This window comes from Enhydra lutris, unplaced genomic scaffold, assembly GCF_002288905.1.
Source record: "Enhydra lutris kenyoni isolate GAN:26980312 unplaced genomic scaffold, ASM228890v2 scaffoldscaffold64, whole genome shotgun sequence".
Taxonomy (NCBI): Eukaryota; Metazoa; Chordata; class Mammalia; order Carnivora; family Mustelidae; genus Enhydra; species Enhydra lutris.
This window is the reverse complement of record NW_019154148.1, coordinates 4,696,179-4,718,388: the sequence shown is the minus strand read 5'-3', so window position 1 is coordinate 4,718,388 and position 22,210 is coordinate 4,696,179. Positions and strand designations below refer to the sequence as shown.

The 22,210-nt window shown below is 44.5% G+C and overlaps 1 protein-coding gene across 1 annotated transcript in view; it reads left to right on the top strand.

Moving 5' to 3' along the window:
• The window catches only part of LOC111158914 (laeverin), a 65,400-nt gene that overhangs the window by 10,664 nt on the left and 32,526 nt on the right, over nucleotides 1-22,210 (top strand). Inside the window, exons 2-4 of the mRNA XM_022521245.1 lie at nucleotides 6,628-6,770; nucleotides 8,877-9,016; nucleotides 13,054-13,180. Of these exons, the coding sequence (XP_022376953.1) occupies nucleotides 6,628-6,770; nucleotides 8,877-9,016; nucleotides 13,054-13,180 (410 nt within the window). The remainder of the gene's footprint in view (nucleotides 1-6,627; nucleotides 6,771-8,876; nucleotides 9,017-13,053; nucleotides 13,181-22,210) is intronic.

The following is a 22,210-nucleotide window of genomic DNA, read 5'->3' as shown; positions in this document are numbered from 1 at the left end:
CTGATCTTTGATCAGGGACAAATGAAGATGAGAACAGTATGATCAGCATGAATCAGCGTGTGCAGGTGTAGAAAGAGTGAACAGAGAACTGAAAAAGATTTCCTTCCAGTTGCTGTTTATGCTAGGAAATCTGGCACCCTCCTCAGGGTATGACACACAAGGGAGAAATTTGAGCAATATTAGGAAAGAATTTAGAAGTATCAAAACAAGCAGCGAACTCCAGCGCCAAGCACATGATGTCGTTGGTGTCACAGAGAAAAGAGGTCATTTCACTATCCTATAGAGGCGTTGAACACACGTGCTTCATGGGGCCTAGCCGTCTTCTCTAGGGGATGATTTTGCTCATCCAAGATTCAGATCCTGTATGTTTTGCAAACCAGTGTAGCCAGCCTATCGAGAAAGCACACCTCACAGCTCAGTAAAAGTGCAACTGCGTTTCTCCCACTGTCCTTTACAATTTAGTCTCTGAGATCTTCTTTCCTGCTCCTGCCTAAATACTCTAACAGCCCATAATTTACCGCTCATTCTTCGGTGACAGATGACCTACGTACACGAAGTCACAAACACTGTCCAGATGCAAAAATTAGAGAATTCAGTCCTGGGTCATACTAGAAGCCTTGAACTTCATTTACTGGCGAATCTCCCTTTCTCTCACTCCGTGAGCACTTCCCCGAGCCGGGGTTGGAGGCTTTGGGTTAGAAGCCTGCAGTGAGGTAAGGGCTAAGGGGCAGTGATGTTTCCATTTCTCCACCTCATGGTTCTTGTCACCCCTTCTTCCATCTTGAGAGCTGCCGTTGCTCCCACAGCAGGTCCTGTGGGACTAGGGGAGATGGGGAGCGGTGACCCATAGAGCAGGTCTTACCTCGCCATTTGCTCTGACTCTGGCTTTGCACATACATTTTCCCCTCAAATGTCATTTTCTCACTGTTTCTCTTTCTCCTACAGTTTTCTTGACCCTGAAGGCTGCTTCCTCTGTCTGTTCTTATGGTCATTCGTGACTCCTTCCTCAGTGCCACCCTGGGACATGCAGGGGTGACTCTCCAGCTTCCTGCTGGTGGCCCTGTTGGACAGAACCCAAGGCCCTGTACTGGCTCACTCCATGTCTCAGGGCACATAACTCTCCCAAGAAATAAATATATATATATACACACATACATACATACATATACCCCTGAGCTGGGGTTGACGTGGGTCCCAATACATTAGCCCTCTTCTTCTGGCCTCCAAAGCAATCAGTCCTCCTGTCTTTCAGAGTCCCTCCTGGTAGGAGTTAGACTCGGACCAGTGTCCATTTTGGCTTTCCCACCTGGACGCTGGGTACCAGCCTCCACGTCTCTCAGCCTCAGGAAACACCCTCTACTCTCTGAGAGACCTTCTCCCCTTCTAGTTCCTCCTAGTTAGGGGCTGCCCTCCTCCCAGCACCCTGAGATCAAGAGGGCTTGGGTAACTATGCCACAGAAATCTCTCCTCCCATCTCTTGTCTCCATTCCCTGACTACCTTCCTTATATCTTTTGTTTAAATGATTTTATTTATTTATTTATTTATTTATTTATTTATTTGAAAGTGAGAATGCACAAACAGGGGAGAGGGGCAGAGGGAGAAGCAGACTCCCTGCCAAGCAAGGAGCCTGATGCGGGGCTCGATCCCGGGACCCTGGGATCATGACTTGAGCTGAAGGCAGAGGCTTCACCGACTGACCCACCCAGACTCCCCCTTGCATCTATCTTTGATGGAGGTAAGAAGCCCAAGAAGGCCCCATGGGTTCTCGCGGCCATCCACTTCGAAAATCTTCATGACATGGTTTGGCACCTTCTTCTGGAATTGTACCTCTATTATGCCTTGTTGCCTGGTAGAAACTTCAGTTTTAAGATCATGTTACACAAGTAATAAACAAACATGATTCATGGGCCAAGCCTCGAACCACAGACCAGTGGTGTAACATCCGTCTTTACTAAACATTTGGATTTCTGAGTGTGTCGTTGTGCAAGAACAACTCAGTGGGGACCACTTTCAGGTCTTACTTAACCCTTGGCCAGTTATGTTACTCAGCACTTGGTAGCTTGATCTGTAGGCATATGGCGGCCATAAATGCCTTGGAATGAAATACCTTACTGAGTGTATATTTCTTCTTTTTTTTTGCTTATAAAACTTTTTATTTTTATTTTTTTTATTTTCAGCATAACAGTATTCCTTGTTTTTGCACCACACACCATGCAATCCATGCCCTCTCTAATACCCACCACCTGGTTCCCCCAACCTCCCACCCCACACCCCTTCAAACCCCTCAGATTGTTTTTCAGAGTCCATAGTCTCTCATGGTTCACCGCCCCTTCCAATTTCCCCCAACTCCCTTCTCCTCTCTAACTCCCCTTGTCCTCCATGCTATTTGTTATGCTCCACAAATAAGTGAAACCATATGATAATTGACTCTCTTTGCTTGGTTTACTTCACTCAGCATAATCTCTTCTAGTCCCGTCCATGTTGCTACAAAAGTTGGGTATTCATCCTTTCTGATGGAGGCATAATATTCCATAGTGTATATAGACCACATCTTCCTTATCCATTCATCCGTTGAAGGGCATCTTGGTTCTTTCCACAGTTTGGCGACCGTGGCCATTGCTGCTATAAACGTTGGGGTACAGATGGCCCTTCTTCTCACTACATCTGTATCATTGGGGTAAATACCCAGTAGTGCAATTGCAGGGTCATAGGGAAGCTCTATTTTTAATTTCTTGAGGAATCTCCACACTGTTCTCCAAAGTGGCTGCACCAACTTGCATTCCCACCAACAGTGGAAGAGGGTTCTCCTTTCTCCACATCTCCTCCAACACATGTTGTTTCCTGTCTTGCTAATTTTGGCCATTCTAACTGGTGTAAGGTGATATCTCAATGTGGTTTTAATTTGAATCTCCCTGATGGCTAGTGATGATGAACATTTTTTCATGCGTCTGATAGCCATTTGTATGTCTTCATTGGAGAAGTGTCTGTTCATATCTTCTGCCCATTTTTTTATATGATTATCTGTTTTGTTTGTGTTGAGTTTGAGAAGTTCTTTATAGATCCTGGATATCAACCTTTTGTCTGTACTGTCATTTGCAAATATCTTCTCCCATTCCGTGGGTTGCCTCTTTGTTTTGTTGACTGTTTCCTTTGCTGTGCAGAAACTTTTGATTTTGATGAAGTCCCAAAAGTTCATTTTCGCTTTTGTTTCCTTTGCCTTTGGAGACATATCTTGAAAGAAGTTGCTGTGGCTGATATTGAAGAGGTTACTGCCTATGTTCTCCTCTAGGATTCTGATGGATTCCTGTCTCACGTTGAGGTCTTTTATCCATTTTGAGTTTATCTTTGTGTATGGTGTAAGAGAATGGTCGAGTTTCATTCTTCTACATATAGCTGTCCAGTTTTCCCAGCACCATTTATTGAAGAGACTGTCTTTTTTCCACTGTATATTTTTTCCTGTTTTGTCGAAGATTATAGAATTGAGGGTCCATATCTGGGCTCTCTACTCTGTTCCACTGGTCTATGTGTCTGTTTTTATGCCAGTACCATGCTGTCTTGAGTGTATATTTCTAACGTGGCAGGAGATGGACCGCCCAAGGACATCATGTGGTCTTGACCCCAAGACCTCCTCCAATGCAAGAACGTGGTGAGTCCAGGATTCTCCAGCTATACCAGAGGGCAGGAGAGTGGCTTTGAAATACCAAGCCCCTATGAGACAAGCTCTCCCAAATTAACTACCCCCCTCCCCAGCTGATTGCTTTCAACCCAGACTTCACAGGCACTGTAATAGCATGTTTCAGTGAGCTCTGTGGGCACCAGAGGATGGATGGTTCTCTTTTCTGAGGTCAGGGTATCCTTACAGGGTTGCTTGAGTCCAAAGCAGAGAGAGCAGGGGAACTAACACCAGCCTTCAGTTCCCAGATGTGGCATAACCAGATCGTGTGTGCTGCTGGCTGGTCCTGACCTTGGGAGTGAAGACTGCAAGCCAGAAAGGCTGTGTGTTATAGGGATCTTTCCCGTTTTGTTTGTTTGCAGAAAACCCGGGAAGGAAATAGTTGAGTAAAATCCAAGAGTTTCTTTTATTGCACTTTTCTAGAGGCCTAAATCACAAAATGGGAAGGCATGTGCTTGTTGTTTGTTAAAGCGGTGACTCTCTGAGCTGATTGTCTCTGCTTAGCCTTTTTGAACCTGTAGCCCCCCTCTTCCCCCCCCACCTTTTTAATTTAAAATCAGTAAATTAACATACAGTATATTATTTGGTTCAGAGGTAGAGTAGCCCCTTTTGAAGAGCATACAACTTTCCCACTTGCCTGAAGAGTCTGATATTCTCACCTCACAACTTCCTCAAGAGTCATATGTTTGTGCCGTCGTGGCAGTGGAGGTGTTCCCAAGCTTTACTTATTTTATTTATTTATTTATTTATTTATTTATCAGAGAGAGAGAGAGAGAGGGAGTGAGCACAAGCAGGAGGAGCAGCAGGCAGAGGAAGAAGCAGGCTCCCTGCTGAACAAGGAGCCCTGATCAATACGGGACTTGATCCCAGGACCCTGAGATCATGACCTGAGCTGAAGGCAGCCGCTTAACCGACTGAGCCACCCAGACCCCCCTTCCTGCTCAATATTCTTCCCACTACATTGTCAATCATTTCTTTTTTCTACTTCATCACCTATCTTTTAAAGATAGCAACCAATACTACAAAACAAATACCAGGGCAACAGACACCATAAAATTACTGTGTACTTATAAATATAGAGATATCAGATCAAGGTGCCTTTATTTTATAGTCCCTCCGAAGCTGAGAAAATACTTACTCAGTTGCTACGAACCCATGTTTTCGCCAAGTGTTAAAAGTGATACAAAGAGGAAATACATGACCCCTAACTTCTGGTAGTTTGAACTTTATTAGGAAGACGACTATAGTTCGTCTTCAGCTTGACCTCAGCTGTGACCTTTGACACCTGTCTAAATCCTTTGTAATTGGTGACTTCCAACTCTCCACCCTGACCCCATTAACTTATCCCTCCTTGAATTCTGCTACAGTTCAGCTATATGGAGAGCAATCTGGGAGACTGAAAGGAATATAGGGAATCTGTAGGTTGTTAATTGATAAATTCAGTCATGAATAAGGTGAAAGTTCAAACAGCAATAAAAGGTCGATAGTGCCATTACTTTCTGGGTGGGGGAGCAGGAAGGCATGACTCGTTGTTAAGGGGTGCTCAGCTAGCAGGACTTGGAGCAAAGTCTTGCAGCCAAAGTGTTCACAGAGGTCAGAGTTCACAGAGGTCAGAGGTCACGGGCCACCTTCCAGACCCTGCAAGCTGGGGCAAAGTTAAGTGGGAGGAAACATATAGGGCAAGACAGGCTTGTTGAAAATTACTGTTTTTTGGGACATTGGGGAAGGTATGTGCTATGGTGAGTGCTGTGAAGTGTGTAAACCCAGTGATTCACAGACCTATACCCCTGGGGCTAATAATACATTATATGTTAATAAAAAAACATGTGAAAGAAAAATAAAATTAATTACATCTTCAAAAAAAAAAAGAAAATTACTGTTTTGTCACAGTGAGGTTATGAACACATCAAGCTGGCTTCCTGGAGAGGCATGACTGTTGCATGTGAATTTTCATGTGAGTGGGGGGCCTTGCAGTGAGTGGAGATGGGTGTGATAGTGGGGGGCCCATACTCCTCCATACCTATTGAATTCCCCTGTTATTTATCTAAGAGCTGGGCCTGAAACAAGGGTAAATGCATCTGGGACACCAAGCCCCAGGACCTTAGGAAAAAAAAAAGAATTAGCATCCATAGTTGTCATTCCAAATCAGGGCCCCAGGTGGCCAAGTCTTAATGAAACTGTGGGTTTATTTTGAGAAGAAAGTTGGTAGCAAGGACCCATCTCTTAGATTCAGGCCGTGTTACAGAGGCTGAACCTGCAGATCTCTTCATTAGCTCAGGGCACTCTTGTCCCTAAACTTTTCCTAGTAAATCATCAGTGTGCTGTGGGATAATGTCACTTTTTATATTTTTCCATGGAGTTGGGGGAAGGAGCAGTAGGGATTTGATAAATCCACCCAAATGTAAATGAAAGTTATTTTTCTTTCATTTGGCATGGACTTAGATCACTTACCCCAGTGGGTGCAGAATAAAACCTTTTCTAAATTTTCAACCAGGAAGAAGAGGGACCATGTGAGAAAAAGATAAAAATGTAGACATTCTGCAGCAGACGTTGCTTGTACTGCAGTGGAAGATGAGAGCAATAGTCCATTCCCCAAAAAGTCATCCTCGTTTAAAAAATAACTTGGTTCTCAAAAGCCTGTCATTGCGTATTTGCTATATTTGTTCCTATTTTGTTTGCACGGGGTTTTAAAGGCATATGACGTAATGAAGTAAATAGTATTTTGTGGTCAAAAATTAAATAGGTCCTTTGTATTTTAGGTCTTAGAAGAATTCCAAGGTGTGGTGAGAAGGAAAATGTGTGTGTTTTAACTGGAAGGGCAGCGAGGAAGATGAAGGGAAACATTCTAGCTCCTTCCTGAATATAATTATAAGCTGTCATCCCTCCATAGTTTTTTTTGTTTCCCCTAATTTGAAACAAAAATAAATAGATTTTTCCCAAAAATGTATTACAGGGCCCTTTTGGCATCTCAGATGGAACCCACGTTTGCCAGAAGTGTGTTTCCTTGTTTTGATGAGCCAGCTCTAAAGGCAACTTTTAATGTTACAATTATTCATGATCCGAGCTATGTGGCCCTTTCCAACATGCCAAAGCTGGGTAAGTAATATTTCCTGTCCTCATGTATACGTGTATATTAATGATACATATGTATGTGTATGCATACAGGCATATATTTGTGTACGTATATATATTTAACTCTGTAATACCTTTTTTTAAAAAATTTTTATTTATTTATTTGACAGAGAGAGAGATCACAAGTAGGCAGAGAGGCAGGCAGAGAGAGAGGAGGAAGCAGGCTCCCCACTGAGCAGAGAGCCCGATGCAGGGCTCGATCCCAGGACCCTGAGATCATGACCTGAGCTGAAGGCAGAGGCTTTAACCCACTGAGCCACCCAGGCACCTCTGTAATACCTTTATCAACAGCTTTTCTAGACCATGCATTGGCAGAGTATTATAATTAGGGAAAGCGGGCACTTGGGGTCTGTATCAGCACCAGCATCTCAATGATGGTAAATCCCGATTCTTTCTGCATTGCAAACTGGGGACACCACATTGTTCTTATTCCTTGGAGGCCCGTCTGCCTGCAAATTTGGCCTTCCATATTGATCATCAGTGATAACAGGCCAGCAGACTTGGTCTGAATCTGGTGCACAGATGTGTTTCATTTGGCTCACATGATTTTTCCCCCCTTCGGATTGAACTTTGAAAAATCCAGAGATTTCTCATAAAAATCAAGATCTTTTACTTCCTTGTAAACTTAGAAGATCTAAGGACCCCAGGCATGCAGGTCCTTCGTGACAGCAATAGTTAGAGATCATGAGAGGCTGTCTGCTGCGGATGGCCCCCCAGTCCCCACCACTGTGGTCCCCACCACTCCCTGTGACTGTATGTCAGCCCCATTCACACCAGATATCCAGTCCCTGGCTTTAAAGACCAAGCCTGCCTCCACGGAAGACTTTGCTGAAACCTGACGATGGTCAGATTGCCCCTCCTTGACCTTCTGTGGGCCTGGGAGGCTCTAGATGAAGTGTTCTGAGAGCTGGACCGGTCTAGGAAACAGAAGTGATGGAAAAGAGAAGAGGTGTATTGTCTCTTAGTTGCCTCCTAGTGCCCGTGGATTTAGCACTCCATCAATATTGTTCAAGATACTGATTCAGAGGAAAGATGCTGTCCTTAGATCTTCCTAATGCTGTTTCTTCATTTGTTTTTAATTGAAGTATCATGGACATAAGCAATTACATGAGTTTCAAAGGTACGTCATAGAGATTTAGCGATTATGTGACATTAAGAACTGTTCCCCATGATAAGTGTAGTTACACTCTGTCACCATACAAAGTTAGGATTCTTGATGACATTCTTCTCTACACTGTACATTCTATCACCATGGCACTGATATATTTTTTTTAATTATTTATTTTAAGAGAGAGCATGCTAGCAGGGGGAGAGGCAGAGGCAGAGGGAGACGGAGAATCTCAAGCAGGCTCCACGCTGAGCACGGAGCCCAAGGCAGGGTTTGATCTCACAACCCTGAGGTCATGACCTGAGCCAAAACCAAGATTCAGATGCTTAACCTACCGAGCCACCCAGGCGCCCCTCCGTGGCATTGATTTTATCACTGGAAGTCTGTAGCTGTGGATCACCTTCGCCCCCTCCCCCCTTTTTTTTTAAAGATTTTATTCATTCACTTGACAGACAGAGATCACAAGTAGGCAGAGAGGCAGGCAGAGAGAGAAGAAGAAGCAGGCTCCCCGCTGAGCAGAGAGCCCCATGCGGGGCTCGACCCCAGGACCCTGAGATCATGACCCGAGCTGAAGGCGGGGGCTTTAACCCACTGAGCCACCCAGGCGCCCCCACCTTCACCCCTTTTGCCCACTTCCCCAAACCCCGTCCCACTGGCAACCGCCATTTTATTCTCTATATTTATGAGCCTGTTTCCAGTTTTTTTGTTTGTTGGTTGGTTGGTTCACGTGTTTTGCTTTTAAAATTTCACACATCAGTGAAATCATATGGTGTTCGTCTTTCTCTGACTTGTTTCACTTCATATGGTTTTGATGAGTTCGGGGTGGAGAAAGACAAACGGCTCGGACTCTCGGGACTGGCTGGGAGGAAGTCGCTGGGTGACACATGCCCGGACACATCGTTTCAAAGGTGGCTGTTAGTGCCTTGGTTTGCAGTGATCTGGGCTGAAATTGGTTTCCGTAGGTCAGTCTGTGAGGAGAGACAGGAACGGAAGCGCGTGGACCGTCACTACCTTTTCCACGACGCCCCACATGCCGACTTACTTAGTAGCCTTGGCCATATGTGACTATGCCTATGTGGACAGAACCGAAAGGGGCAAGGAGGTGAGTGAGGAAGACCATCCAGGTAAGGGTGCCTCCGTTCTGGCTGTGGATGGTTGGGCCATTCCTTCTGCATCCGTGAGGGTTACACCTCCATCTCCCATCGTCACCTCCTGGTGGCCCCTTTGACTGTTTCCAAGCTCTGTTGAAACTCTTAGTTTGGGGAGCCTCTGAGGGGCTCAGTCAGTTAAGCATCTGCCTTCAGCTCAGGTCATGATCTCAGAGTCTTGGGATTGAGTCCCACATTGGGCTCCATGTTCCGGGGGGGGGCAGTCTGCTTCTCCCTCTGCCCCTGTTTCTGATCATGCTTGCTCCCTCTCTCCCAAATAAATAAATAACATCAAGAAAAGAAGAACAAAAGAACTAAAGGAAGGGAAGGGAGGGCAAGGACAAGGGCAAAGGCAAGGAAAAGGAAAAGGAAAGGAAACTTTACAGATGTGATGCCACGATTCTCCCACACCAGCACCTCGAAGCTCAGGTATGCCAGCCGTTTAGTACATGAGGTGACTACAGCCTTGAAGGGGGGTGACAGTGCGTCCAGCACCCCCAACAGCTCCAGGTCCCAGCCAGGAACAACCACCGTGGGGGAAACAGTGCCTGCAGGTGATGAATCAGGGTTGTGGGCTGGCTCAACTCAGGGACGCCCGGCACTTCCCCGGAGCTGGGTGAAGGAGGTGCCCTGTCCCAACACCTTTTTTCCGCCCAGTTATGCCTGCCCTCTGTAGTCACCCTTGGGGCAAATAATCTGGGTACCTGCAGCAGTCCTTCACCTGCTGGCTCACGGCTCACCCTGGAGCAGTGAGGGAAGTAAGGCCGATTCCGCAAGCTGTGCTCTTCCTCCTGGCGTCCACCTCCCAGAGCTGAGGACAATCAAGCCCCCAGAGTGGGCGGAGACTCTGTCCCGGGCCCAGCATGTTCCAGGCTTATACCGTGGACTTGTATTGTGGAGTGGACAAGCCTCTGGCCAGGGCGAGAATCACTCCCAGGTACTCCTCCGAAGGCTGACTGAACTGTACCGTCTTCCAGGCAAACCGCAGCTTCTCCTCAGCTCTTGGCTGCGGCCTGATTTCTCTCTTCCCAAAGGGACACTGGTGGGTCCTTGAGAGTCACAGACGGACCACAGACCACATGAAACATTCAAGACCCCTCCTGACAAATCTCCTCAGGCATGATGTGAAACACGTGCTTCGGACCTGGCATGATGGAGTGACCCAAGGGGGTGTGTCAGCTCCTGCAGCTCAAGTGGCTTGTGGCTCTCGGGGCTGCCCTTCCACAGAAAGTCTGAGAAAAGGGGGCCAGTCCATTTCTTGGTGAAGGATAGCCCTGAAAAGAAAACCAGCTGTCACTGAAGCAAAGAGGAAATGGAACGGGCCTAAGAGAAGCATGTTCTTCGCCAGAACATTGAAACTTGGGATGAATTTATCAGTGGAATGCTATATTTGGCGCAGGCTCAGCTCTCTACAAAGGGAAGGAGTCCACCGTCTATCCTACAGGGGAACCAGAATGTTCTCTTGGAAGAGGGTCCGGATGATACAAACAATTGCTTGTCAAGGAAGAGATAAAAATTTAGTGAGATTGAAAAGGCGGTTAATCCTTGACACGAAGAAACACGGACCTAAGGTTGGAAATAACATCTTTTGAGCAGACCTTAGCGCACACAGGCACGTGTAAAAATTTTCAAACTCTCTTAGGTGTTGAGGTCTGCTGGGTGCAGGGAGGACCCCAAGATCACACTGAGGGGCAGTGAGGTGTGATTTTGAAGGACTTTACAGCTGTATCTCCCAAGTGTTCCTCACTGTTTGGTGTGAGCCCCGCCCCCATGCAGGTTGAAGTCTCCATTGTCAGCCTCCCCTTTAGCTTATAAGATGGTCGTTTAGGGGAGGAGCTTTTGAAACTGAAAGTCGATCCTACAGAGGTTCAGTTATTTCCCCAAATGTTGCAGTGAAAATGCATCCACCTTGAATGCAGGAGGAAGGTATGTTCTTTCCACTGAGCTTGGGTGTGGGCTTGGGTGCTGCCATCTTTCCTTTGCCTGGAACTAGAGGTGGGGGTGGGGTAAGCACAGTGTAGGGGCAGGGCTGAATCCTGGGGCCTCCTTCCCAGGAGAAGGAGGCCTCTGCAGCGTAGAGGAGGCCAAAAAGCATGAGGTCAGAGGCCCCAGAAGCAGGTGGTTACATTCTGTGAGAGGGGAACATTCCTGAAGACCTCACGTAATTCCAAATTCACATAATTCAAGACAAATTTCCCAGCAGAAATACAAGCAGAGGAAGGTGAATGCGTTCTTGGAGCTCAGCATTCTGCAAATATTGTTGTCCTGCTTTTCATTTTCCTCGCCTTTGCTCTGGTGTTCAGCAGAGAACTCCTTCTCAAATTGACGGTATTCATGTCAGGACAATTACCTCAATTCCCTCATTTCTAACTTTCTTTCTTTTTTTTTTTTTTAAAGATTTTATTTATTTATTTGACAGAGGTCACAAGTAGGCAGAGAGGTAGGCGGGGAGGGGGGGCGGAGAAGCAGGCTCCCCGCCAAGCAGAGAGCCTGATGCGGGGCTCAATCCCAGAACCCTGGGAACATGACCTGAGCTGAAGGCAGAGGCTTAACCCACTGAGCCACCCAGGTGCCCCCTCATTTCTAACTTTCATTCCAGGGTTTTTTGAGTTTCGTGCATGTTCCCTGGCATTAACGCTAGCAACCCCATCAAAAAGTGCTCCGATGCTATTGTCATGGCATAGACAATGATTTCATATTGAAATAATAACGAGGGGCGCCTGGGTGGCTCAGTCGTTAAGCGTCTGCCTTTGGCTCAGGTCATGATCTCAGGGTCCTGTGATGCAGTCCCGCATCAGGCTCCCTGCTCAACAGGGAGCCCGCTTCTCCCTCTTCCTCTGCCTTTCTCCCTGCTTGTGCTTGCTCTCTCAAATAAATACAATATTTTATAAATAATAATAATAATAATAATAATAATAATAATAATGAATGACAATAATAAAACAGAAACAAAGGAGCCACCAGAGTGGCAAAATCAGTTCCCAAAGGCCCCAACAATAGCTCGGTCACATTAAACTAACAAACCAAGACAGGGATGTCTCTTTACCTACTAAAGAGGAAATATCATAAACAGAGACTGTAATTCAGTTACTCCACAGCTGTAAAATCATAAAACTCCTGGTGAACTTCTTTGAATGAAGGGAACTATAACCTTATTTAAAACTTTGAAGACAAGCTCGCCCTCTTCACGACCTTAGCGTTAACAAGCATGAAGAAGCCATTTTAAATTTGCGTGATGAGGACGCCTACAATCTGTGCCACACTGTATAACCCCTGCTAACTGCACGATTCTGTTTGGGAACACTGGAAATAGGTCCTAAAAAGGGGAGGCAAGGGTCTGAGATGCCCTTTTATTCAAAGACAGAGTCTACACTTCCTGTCGGGGTAGATACGGGTGCCAGGATTACTTCAGAATTCTCAAAGTTAGACGTGTTACTGGAAAACATTGAAATGATCCCTTCTGGAGAATCACTGCTCACATCGTAGCCAACAACCTTCTGGATCTTCTCCAGGGCTACATGTACACGTTTCTGGTTGACCCTGGAACAACACAGATTTGAACCCAGCAGGACCACTTATACACAGATTTTGTGTATAGTTCAGCCTTGTAAATGTATTTTCTCTTCCTTACGATTTCCTTAATAATGTCTTTTCTCTAGCTTTCTTGTAAGAAGCAGTGTGTAATAGACGAAATGTGTATTAAGTGACTGTTCCCGTGGTCAGTAAGGCTTTCAGTCAACAGCAGTCCTATTAGCAGTTAAGTTTTTGGAGACCCAAGAGTGATCTGTGGGTTTTTGACTGCATAGGGTCGGCACTCCTCTAACCCCCCGTGCTGCTCAGGGGTGACCTGCCAATTTTCTGTTCCATAGCTTCTTCTCGAAAAGTAAGGCTTTGACTCTAGAGCATCAGGGAACTGGGGCAGGCAGCCCCCCCACCCATTGCCAAAGTCAGGACTGCTTTTCCTAATCGCCACTTAATTGTTCTGATTTAGATACGCATCTGGGCCCGGAAAGACTCCATCAAGAACGGAAATGCAGACTTTGCTCTGAACATCACAGGTCCCATCTTCTCTTTTCTGGAAGATTTATTTAATATTAGTTACCCTCTTCCCAAAACAGGTGAGCTGTCTTCCTTTCTGATGCAATGGGTTTCCTATTACGGGGGCCCTAGGTTAAGGTCAAAGGTACACAGAGGAGCCTTTGAGGGCCCACTGTCTCCATTTAACTGCTCTTTTGGGGGCAGCCCTGCCTGCCTCCCAGCCTCATGTCCTACACCTTCCTGAACACAGAGGGGCCTGTCTGCTGTTTCTCTGTACAATGCTGTGTGCCCAGTCTTCTGGATTTAGATTCCTTTGTGTTCTCAGAATTTAGATTCCTCCTGGGTACTCACTGCCAGCCTCCCAGCCTCCAGCCCCGGTTTTCTCTCTTGCATTCTGTCCTTTCCTCTTCCCGTGCATGGGAGTGAGGCGATATTCTGGATCCTTTCAGCGGGCCTACGTGGGTTCCTCCCATTCCCATGAATGAGGGTTTTGGGGTGGTGGTGGTTTTCTGCGGGGTGGGGTTTGTTTGGGTTCTGTTTGTTTTTACTCCTACTCTTTAGCTGTGAGTCATGGGGTGAGGACGTGAGGTCCTGTCTGTCAAGATTTGTTGTGTAAAATTGGAATCACGTGTGAACACTAGGATCCTAGAGGAAGCACGTAAACGTTTTATTAGTTATAGATCGACAGTGTGTGTCCTTCAAATTGTGTGAATCACTCAGCTTAGAAAGTCGCTTAGTGTTTTCTCTGTCTACGGTGAGAGTATATTGTGCAAATGTATTTTATTCCTCTGACATATTATGTGAAGTCTTGGGAAACGTGTGCTCTATCTACACAGGCAGATGGTGGAAGAAGGTAGGAAGTCCCTATCTGGGAACTCCAGCCTCCTGAACTTGGTCCAGCGAGCTGAGGGCATTGCTGGCTCAGGAATGGGGCATGAGGCCGGCTTGGCCCAGGCAGGGATCCCAGAAGTGAAATCTGTCCTTTTAGGAGTTGGGGGCATCAGAAGCCTAGCCTTGGAGGCTTCTGAGGCTGGAGGATCTCAAGATGACCCTTGTCTAGGCAAGAAAAGTTCCACACCCCGTTCCATAAAGCATCCCTCCATCCAACTAGCCCCCTCCATTTACCTCCATCCCCACCTCCCTGTGTCCCCCAGCGCTCCCTAGTTTGTACCACCACCATCTTCACCCCCAGCAGCCCTCACTGGATTATGCTCCCTTCCCTCTTGCCCCCTCAATTCCATCTCCCACCCTGAGGCCCAGGGGATCTTTCCCTAATGAAATCCAATGACCGTATCACTGTCCTCATTAAAACCTCTCCCTGGCTTCCCATTGCTCTGAAGATCAAGTCCAGAGTCTACTCTGTCTTTACAACATGGATCTCTTGCCACACTCTCAGGGCTTTCAGCAATTCTTCAGAGTTGGAAGGAGGCTTTGCCCACCTCCCCCCTGCCCCACACCCCACCCCCTGCCCCATCCCCTCCTCCACCTTCCTCTTCTCCTCTCTCCCAGGCTCTCTTACATGGGCACTTTGAACATCCAGCGATGATGTCTCCCCAACTGGTTAATTCGTATATTTCTCCACTCAGCACCCCCTCCTCCAGGCAGCTTTCCCTGACTCCCTTTTCCTCATGCTTCCACAGAATCCTGTGCACTTCTCTATTCAAGCTCTTGACTTAACTGGATCCTAATTGTCACTCCCACCCCCACCCCCAGCCTCGCCTGCTCTCCATTAGATCAAGAGTAACCTGGGCTTGGGATCTGACTTTTTTTTTTTTTTTTTTGGTACCCTCAGAGTCTATGGATAATGCTTCTTTCAGAATAGTAAACAGTAAACTGTGTGTGTGTGTGTGTGTGTATGTGAAGGGAATGAGTATGTGCAATTTGTTCAGTAATTCCATGTAAAATCTGACTAGATTATCAGCTTCTGGAAATCAGGGTTATAGTTGGCACATTTCGATATCCTTCATAGCCTCTCAACCAATGTGACACACGGGTGGCCCTCGATCACAACCGTCAAAATGACAGGTGATTAAAATAAGGAGATTTTCTATTACTGGATCTTTAAGAGAAACATAAATGAATGTTTTCTAGTTATTTTAACTCTTGGTCGAGCCATTTAAAAAAATACGGAACAGTGAGGGAGTCTGCTTCTCCTTCTGCCTACTGCTGCCTTGCTCAGGCTCTCTCTCTTGTTCTCTCTCAAATGAATAAATACTTTTTAAAAAAATAATAAATATGGGCTTTTAAGATTTGCAGACTTTTATTTTAGTTTTTTTAAAGATTTATTTATTTATTTGAGAGAGAGAGAGAGAGAGAGGGAGAGACAGTGTGTGTATCCATGGGAGCCAGGGGGAGAGGCAGAGGGAAAGGGACAGGCAGGGCTTGACCTCAGGTCACTGAGACCCCCGACACAGGGCTCGACCTCAGGTCACTGAGATGATGACATGAGCCAAAAACCAAGAGTCCAGTGCTTGACCGACTGAGCCACCCAGGGAACCCATCTTGGTGCTTTTTTAATACAAGAGAAGCAGGTGACTGGGACTCTGAGTAGCTGAGTTGAGGGTGGTAGCTTCAGGATGTAGAAGCAAAAGCCACGAATCACCAAGCACGAGACAATAGGCTGGCTAAATAAAAGTCTTAAGAGAAAGAAGATTAAGAAGTGGTAATGGGAGTAGCCTCAATATATAAAGAACCCCTGCAAATAAATAAGAAAATACAGAAGAAAAAATAAGGAAAAGATACACAAATTGATATTTTATGGAAGAAGGAACACGTGTGGCTAATAAACTTATGCAGGTTATTTAACCTCATTAGTAATCTAAGAAATGAATGCCCAAGGCCACAGCGAGGCACCATTTTATGCCTACTCACTTGTTAAAAAGGCATCTAACAAATGCTGAATGGTAGAAAAATGGTCATGTTGAAAGGAGTATCAATTGTCACAACTTTGAAATGTATTTATTATCTTGCAGTGTTGATCGTTAGAATAACTTAAATCTCAGTAATTCCGTTTCTAAGTTTATCTCCAAGAAGAATTTGAGCACATGTACCAGAAGACATGTACAAGAATATTCATAGCTATACTTTTTATAATATAGCCCCAGACAGAAAGCCACCAAAATGGCTATCGTTAGGAGAATGGGTAGATAAATTATGTTTCATTCACACAACAACAACAACAAAAACCTCTATAACAATGAAAATGAAACATTTTTTTCCTAAAGTTTAAAAACAAAGCCCCCCAACCTTTGGGGATAGTGTCACTAACCTTTGAGGATAGTGACTTAGCTGCTGGAAGAAGACACTATAGCGTGAGTTGAAAAGGAGCTCAAAGAGAGATGTAAGTCTGCTCTTCTCAAAGTTCAGCAGCTTTGGAATCATCCAGATGACTTGTTAAAACACAGATGCTGGCCCAAGAATTTCTGTTTCAGGAGGTCTGTGGTTGGTCTCAGAATTCTTATCACTACTAAGTTCCCAGGTGGTGCTGATGCCGCTGGTCTGGGAGTCACAGTATGAGTTATTGGCAGAATTCTCAATTAGGGGCTGACGAGCGATCAGATCTGGCCCACTGCCCTTTTCTGGATGGCCCACGAACTCAGAGTGGTGTTCATGTTTCTTAAATGGCAAACAAAAAAAAAAATAAAAAAAAAATCAAAAGGAGAATATTTTGTGACACATGGAAACTATATGAAATTCAAATCTCAAGGTCCATAAATAAAGTTTTATTGGAACACAGCATGCTTATTTGCCTACATAGTGTCTACAGATGTTTTTGCTCTGCAATGCTCGAGTTAAAGATGTGACAGAAAACATACGACCCACAAAGCTGGAAATATTTCCTATCTGGCTCTTTAAAGAAGGGTTAGCCAGCCCTTACTCTAAAGGGAGAGAGTCAGATTCATGGGTATTTATATCATTATTTTACTTTATTTTATTTTATTTTATTTTATATTTGAGATTTTATTTATTAGAGAAAGAGATAGTGAGAGACAGCATAAACAGGGAAGGAGAGGGAGAAGCAGGTTCCCCACGAGCAGGGAGCCCAGTGCGGGGCTTAATCCCAGGACTCTGAGATCATGACCCGAGCCAAAGGCAGACTCTTAACCGACTGTGCCACCCAGGTGCCCCTGTGTCATTATTTTAAAATAATGAGGTAATCATTAAAATAAAATAAAATAAGGCCCTCTGTGAGCCAGCATTGCTAGTTGATCAAGAAACAAGAATTTGCTCACTCCCAGAATTGTGCATCGAAGGTAAACCCCCCACTTTTTTTTTTTTGGTAAATCATTATCAGGATTTAATAAGGAATATTTTTTTAGAGTTGGTTAAGATTGGACCTCAAGGTTGGGGGCATTCATAGATTAAACGGAGGTTGCCTGTGGGTACCAAACAGCTCAAGCAGAGAGTGGCTTGGCTGTAATAGAGAGCAAAAAGGATTGGCTTGAGTGGAGCCCAGCGGTGTTTGTTTGCAAGGAAAGTGGGTGGGTTCATGGAGTAGGGGGATGCTGCATTTGAAGGAAAAGGGAGGTAGAAGAGTGCTAACCTAGGCTTAGCAATTAAGTACACCCAAAGATAATAGAGCATGAACTAGAGGAGGCTAGGTAATGGCTTGGATACCTTTTACTGCACACACCAACTTCAACCATGTATAAATAAACGTAATATATCGAACACAGCACAGAGCATTCATGAGGCAAACCTAGCGCACACTATGAAAATGGAATTTCTTCCATTAGCAAAACAAGTTAAAATGTTTTCTTGTTCTTCTAGGTTTATTTTGGGTGGGGGAGGGGCAAAGGGAGAGGGAGAGAGAGAATCTGAAGCAGGCTCCATACCCAGCTCATTGCTGGGATCGATCTCATAACCCTGAGATCACAACCTGAGCCAAAATCAAGAAATGGACGCTTAACCAACTGAACCACCCAGGTGCCTCTATTCTTCTAATTTTAAAACTAGTAAATGATCACACCATAGAAAATTCGGAAAAATCGAAAAACGCACAAAAAAGAATAAAAATATCCTGAAATATTTAAGTTTACCAAAAGACACCATAAGCAAATTTGAAAGGCAAATCACAAGCTGGTAAAAATATCTGAAGCATATATCACAAGCAACTAGATAACTTTTCTCATATCTAAAAAAACTAACACATCAAAATAAGAAAAACAAAAATGTGAACAATTCACTAAAAAAATAATTCAAGTAGCCAAAAATCTTATTTAAAATGTTCTGCTTCATTATCAGAAACACAAATTAAAGCAATGATATAACTTAATCTTTCAAATGGGTAAAAGGATTAAAAATTACTACTGCTAATATTAGTCTTAATAATGGGTTACAGGGGGTGCCTGGGTGGCTCAGTGGGTTAAGCTGCTGCCTTCGGCTCAGGTCACGATCTCAGGGTCCTGGGATCGAGCCCCACATCGGGCTCCTTGCTCAGTGGGGAGCCTGCTTCTCTCTCTGCCTCTGCCTTCCTCTCTGCCTGCTTGTGCTCTCTCTCTGTCAAATAAATAAATAAAATCTTAAAAAAAAAATAATGGGTTACAGGCTCAGAGATAAGGCTACCACTCAGAGATAAGGCAGCTAACGTTTTGGTGTCTGTTTTCCCACTGTCTGTGGCGCTCTCAATCTCTGTATTTGCGTCTTTGTTTTTAACAAAAATGGAACCATAGTAATCGAGACTGTTCTTTAATGGCCTTTTGTTTTGTTTTGTTTTAAAAGGTAACTGTATGTGGCAACATGATCCAGATAACTGTTCTTTTGTATTGTCATTTTATTTATTTTTTATATTTTTAACAGATGTATTCATTTATTCCGAGAGAAAGAGAGAGAGAGAGAGAGAGAGAGAGAGTGAGTGTGTGTGTGTGTGTGTGTGTGTGTGTGTGTGCGCGCGTGTGTGTGTGTGGTTTGTAAGCAAGGGGAGGGGATGAGGTAGAGGGAGAATCCCAAGCAGACTCCACACTGAGCAGGGAGCCTGACATGGGGCTCAACGGCAGGACCCCAAGAATATGACCTGAGCTAAAACCAGGAGTCTAGACACTCAACCCACTGAGCCACCCAGGTCCCCCTATACTGTCATTTTTAAAACATAGAATGCCTACATATCAATTGGGCAAAATTATTTATTAATTAAATCCTCTGGTTAAATGTTTGGACTAATTGCATATCCTCCCCCATTTTTTGGCCACTTTAAGAACGCTAAAGAAAAGCACAGAGAATGTTTACAAATGTCCATGCTATTTGTCTTAGTATAAATCCCCAAAGTTGAGTGAGTTAGTCAAAGGTAGGAACGTTTTTAAAAATTATGAAGGGTTTTTCTGCTCACTCCAGAAAGATTGTAGCAATCACACTGTAACCAATAGGCGATATGCCAATTTTCCTGTGCCTCATTATTAAGACTAATATTAGCAGTAGTAATTTTTAATCCTCTTACCCATTTGAAAGATTAAGTTATATCATTGCTTTAACTTGTGTTTCTGATAATGAAGCAAAACATTGTAAATAAGATTTTTGGCTACTTGAATTATTTCTTTATTGAATTGTTCACATTTTTGTTTTTCTTACTTTGACGTGTTAGAGTTTTTTAGATATGAGAAAAGTTATCTAGTTACTTGTGATATATGCTTCTGTTGGGGTCTGTTATCAAAGAAACGAGACTGAGACAAAGTGAAAGTTATGCAAGTTTATTCTATGCCAAGCATTAGAAGTCAGACTGACCGGCCAGGGCCACCTCTGAAGAGAGCGACCCCGTCCTGATCTCACAGGCTGGTTTTATAGAGCATAACAGTAGACTTCAAGGCACATGGCTTCTATTGTTAGGGCATTTACTCCAGGAATCGATACCCGGAACCGGTACCAGGAACTACTGGGGCATTTATTCCCGGAATGAAGTCCATGGATGTAAACAGCAATATGGCTACCTAGGCAATATGGAGTTGCTCTGGCTAAGCAGGCCCTAATAGTTAAACAGGTTTTAACATTAAATTGGCCCTAACACTTCAGATATTTTTACCATCTTGTGATTTGCCTTTCAAATTTGTTTATGGTGTCTTTTGGTAAACTTAAATATATCATTTTAACTAGACTACTTCTGGGGCACCTAGGTGGCTCAGTCAGTTGGTTAAGTGTGTACCTTTGGCTCAGGTCATGATCCTGGGGTCCCAGGATCCAGCCCTGCATTGTTGGGGCTCCCTGTCAGCTCAGTGGGGAGACTGCTTCTCTCTCTGCCCCTCCCCTTGCTCACGTTCTTTCAAACTATCTCTCTCTCAAATAAATAAAATTTTAAAAAAAATTAACTAGACTATTTTTTAGAGCTACTTGTAGGTTCAAGGAAAATGACACAGCAAATATAGGCAATTCATTTTTTTTAAAAGATTTTATTTATTCATTTGACAGAGAGAGATCACAAGTAGGCAGAGAAGAAGGCAGAGAGAGAGAGAGAGGGAAGCAGGCTCCCCGCTGAGCAGAGAGCCCGATGCCGGCCTCGATCCCAGGGTCCCATGACCTGAGCCAAAGGCAGATGCTTAACCACCTAAGCCACCCAGGCACCCCAGTATAGGGAATTCTCATTTACCACCTCTCTGTTCCCCTCCCCCAGCCCACAGTTTCTCCTACTGTAAATATCTTGCATTAGAGTGTTACGTTTGTTACAACTGATCAACAATATTGTCAAATAAAACCCAGAGTGCATGTTGGGTTTCACTCTTGGTGCTTTTCATTCTATCAGTTTTCACAAGTGTATAATGACATGTATCCAAAATTACAGAGTAGTTACACAGTCATAAAAATCCCCTGTGTTCATTGCCTCCGTTCTCCCCAAAGTCCTGATAACCACCAATCTTTTTACTGTCTCTCCGGTTTTATCTTCTTCATCATGTTACATAAGTGGAATCATACCACGTGTGGCTTGTCCCCACTGGCTTCTTTTCACGTAGCAGCCTGCATTTAAAGTTCCTTCTTGGACTTCAGATGGATAGTTGGATAGCTTCTTTACTGCTGAATAACACTCTGTTGTAAAGATATACTGTAATTTGTATGTCCATTCACCTATTGAAAGACATCTTCCTTCCCTTTTTTTTTTCACTTACAGATAAACCTGCTATAGGTGGCTGGGTGGCTCAGACAGTTAAGCGTCTGCCTTCAGCTCAGGGTATGGCCCAGGGTCCTGGGATCGGGACCCCAGTGAAGTCTGGTTCCCAGCTCAGTGGCATGTCTGCTGCTCGCTCTCTCTCTGCCCCTACCTCCTGCTTGTGTGCTCTCTTTCTCTCTCATTCTCTCTCTCTCTCAAATAAATATAATCTTTAAAAAAAATAAAGCTGCTATAAACATTCTTTTTTTTTTAATGTGTTTATTTGACAGACAGAGATCACAAATAGACGGGGTGGGGGGGGGCGGGAAGCAGGCTCCCCGCTGAGCAGAGAGCCCGATGCGGGGCTTGATCCCGAGATCATGACCTGAGCTGAAGGCAGATGCTTAACCCAGCGAGCCACCCAGGTGCCCCTGCTATAAACATTCTTGTGCCGGTTTTTGTGTGGACTTAAGTTTCCAGCTCATTTGGGCAAATAACCTCAATTGCTAGAATGTGGGCCAGGCTTTATTTATAAATTTTATAAGAAACTGGCAGACTGTCTTCTGGTGTGGCCGTTACCATTTTGCCTTCCCACCAGCAATGAGAGAGTTCCTGCCACTCCAGATCTTTTCCAGCCTTCGGTAGTGTGCTTTGGATTTAAACCACCCAAATAGGTGTATACTAGTATCTCATTGTTTTAATTTGCAATTTTCCAATGACACAGGATGCAGAACATCTTTTCACATGTGTATTTGCCATCTGACTATCTTATGCAATGAAATGTCTCTCCAGATTGATTGTTTGCCAATTTTGTAAAGCTTATTTTTTATGGTGACGTTTTAAGATTTCTCTCTCCAGGTCCTTTATCAAAAGTATTCGATTTTCAGACAATCTAAACTATTTGTCTTCTGGCTTCTGTCTTTGGTATTCGTCTCCTCTCCCCTCACAAGACCAGTGCTCTAACCCCTGAGCTATGGAGCCTCCCCTCACAATATAAATATTCACTTGTATGTTCTTTTAGTAATTTTATGATTTCATTTGG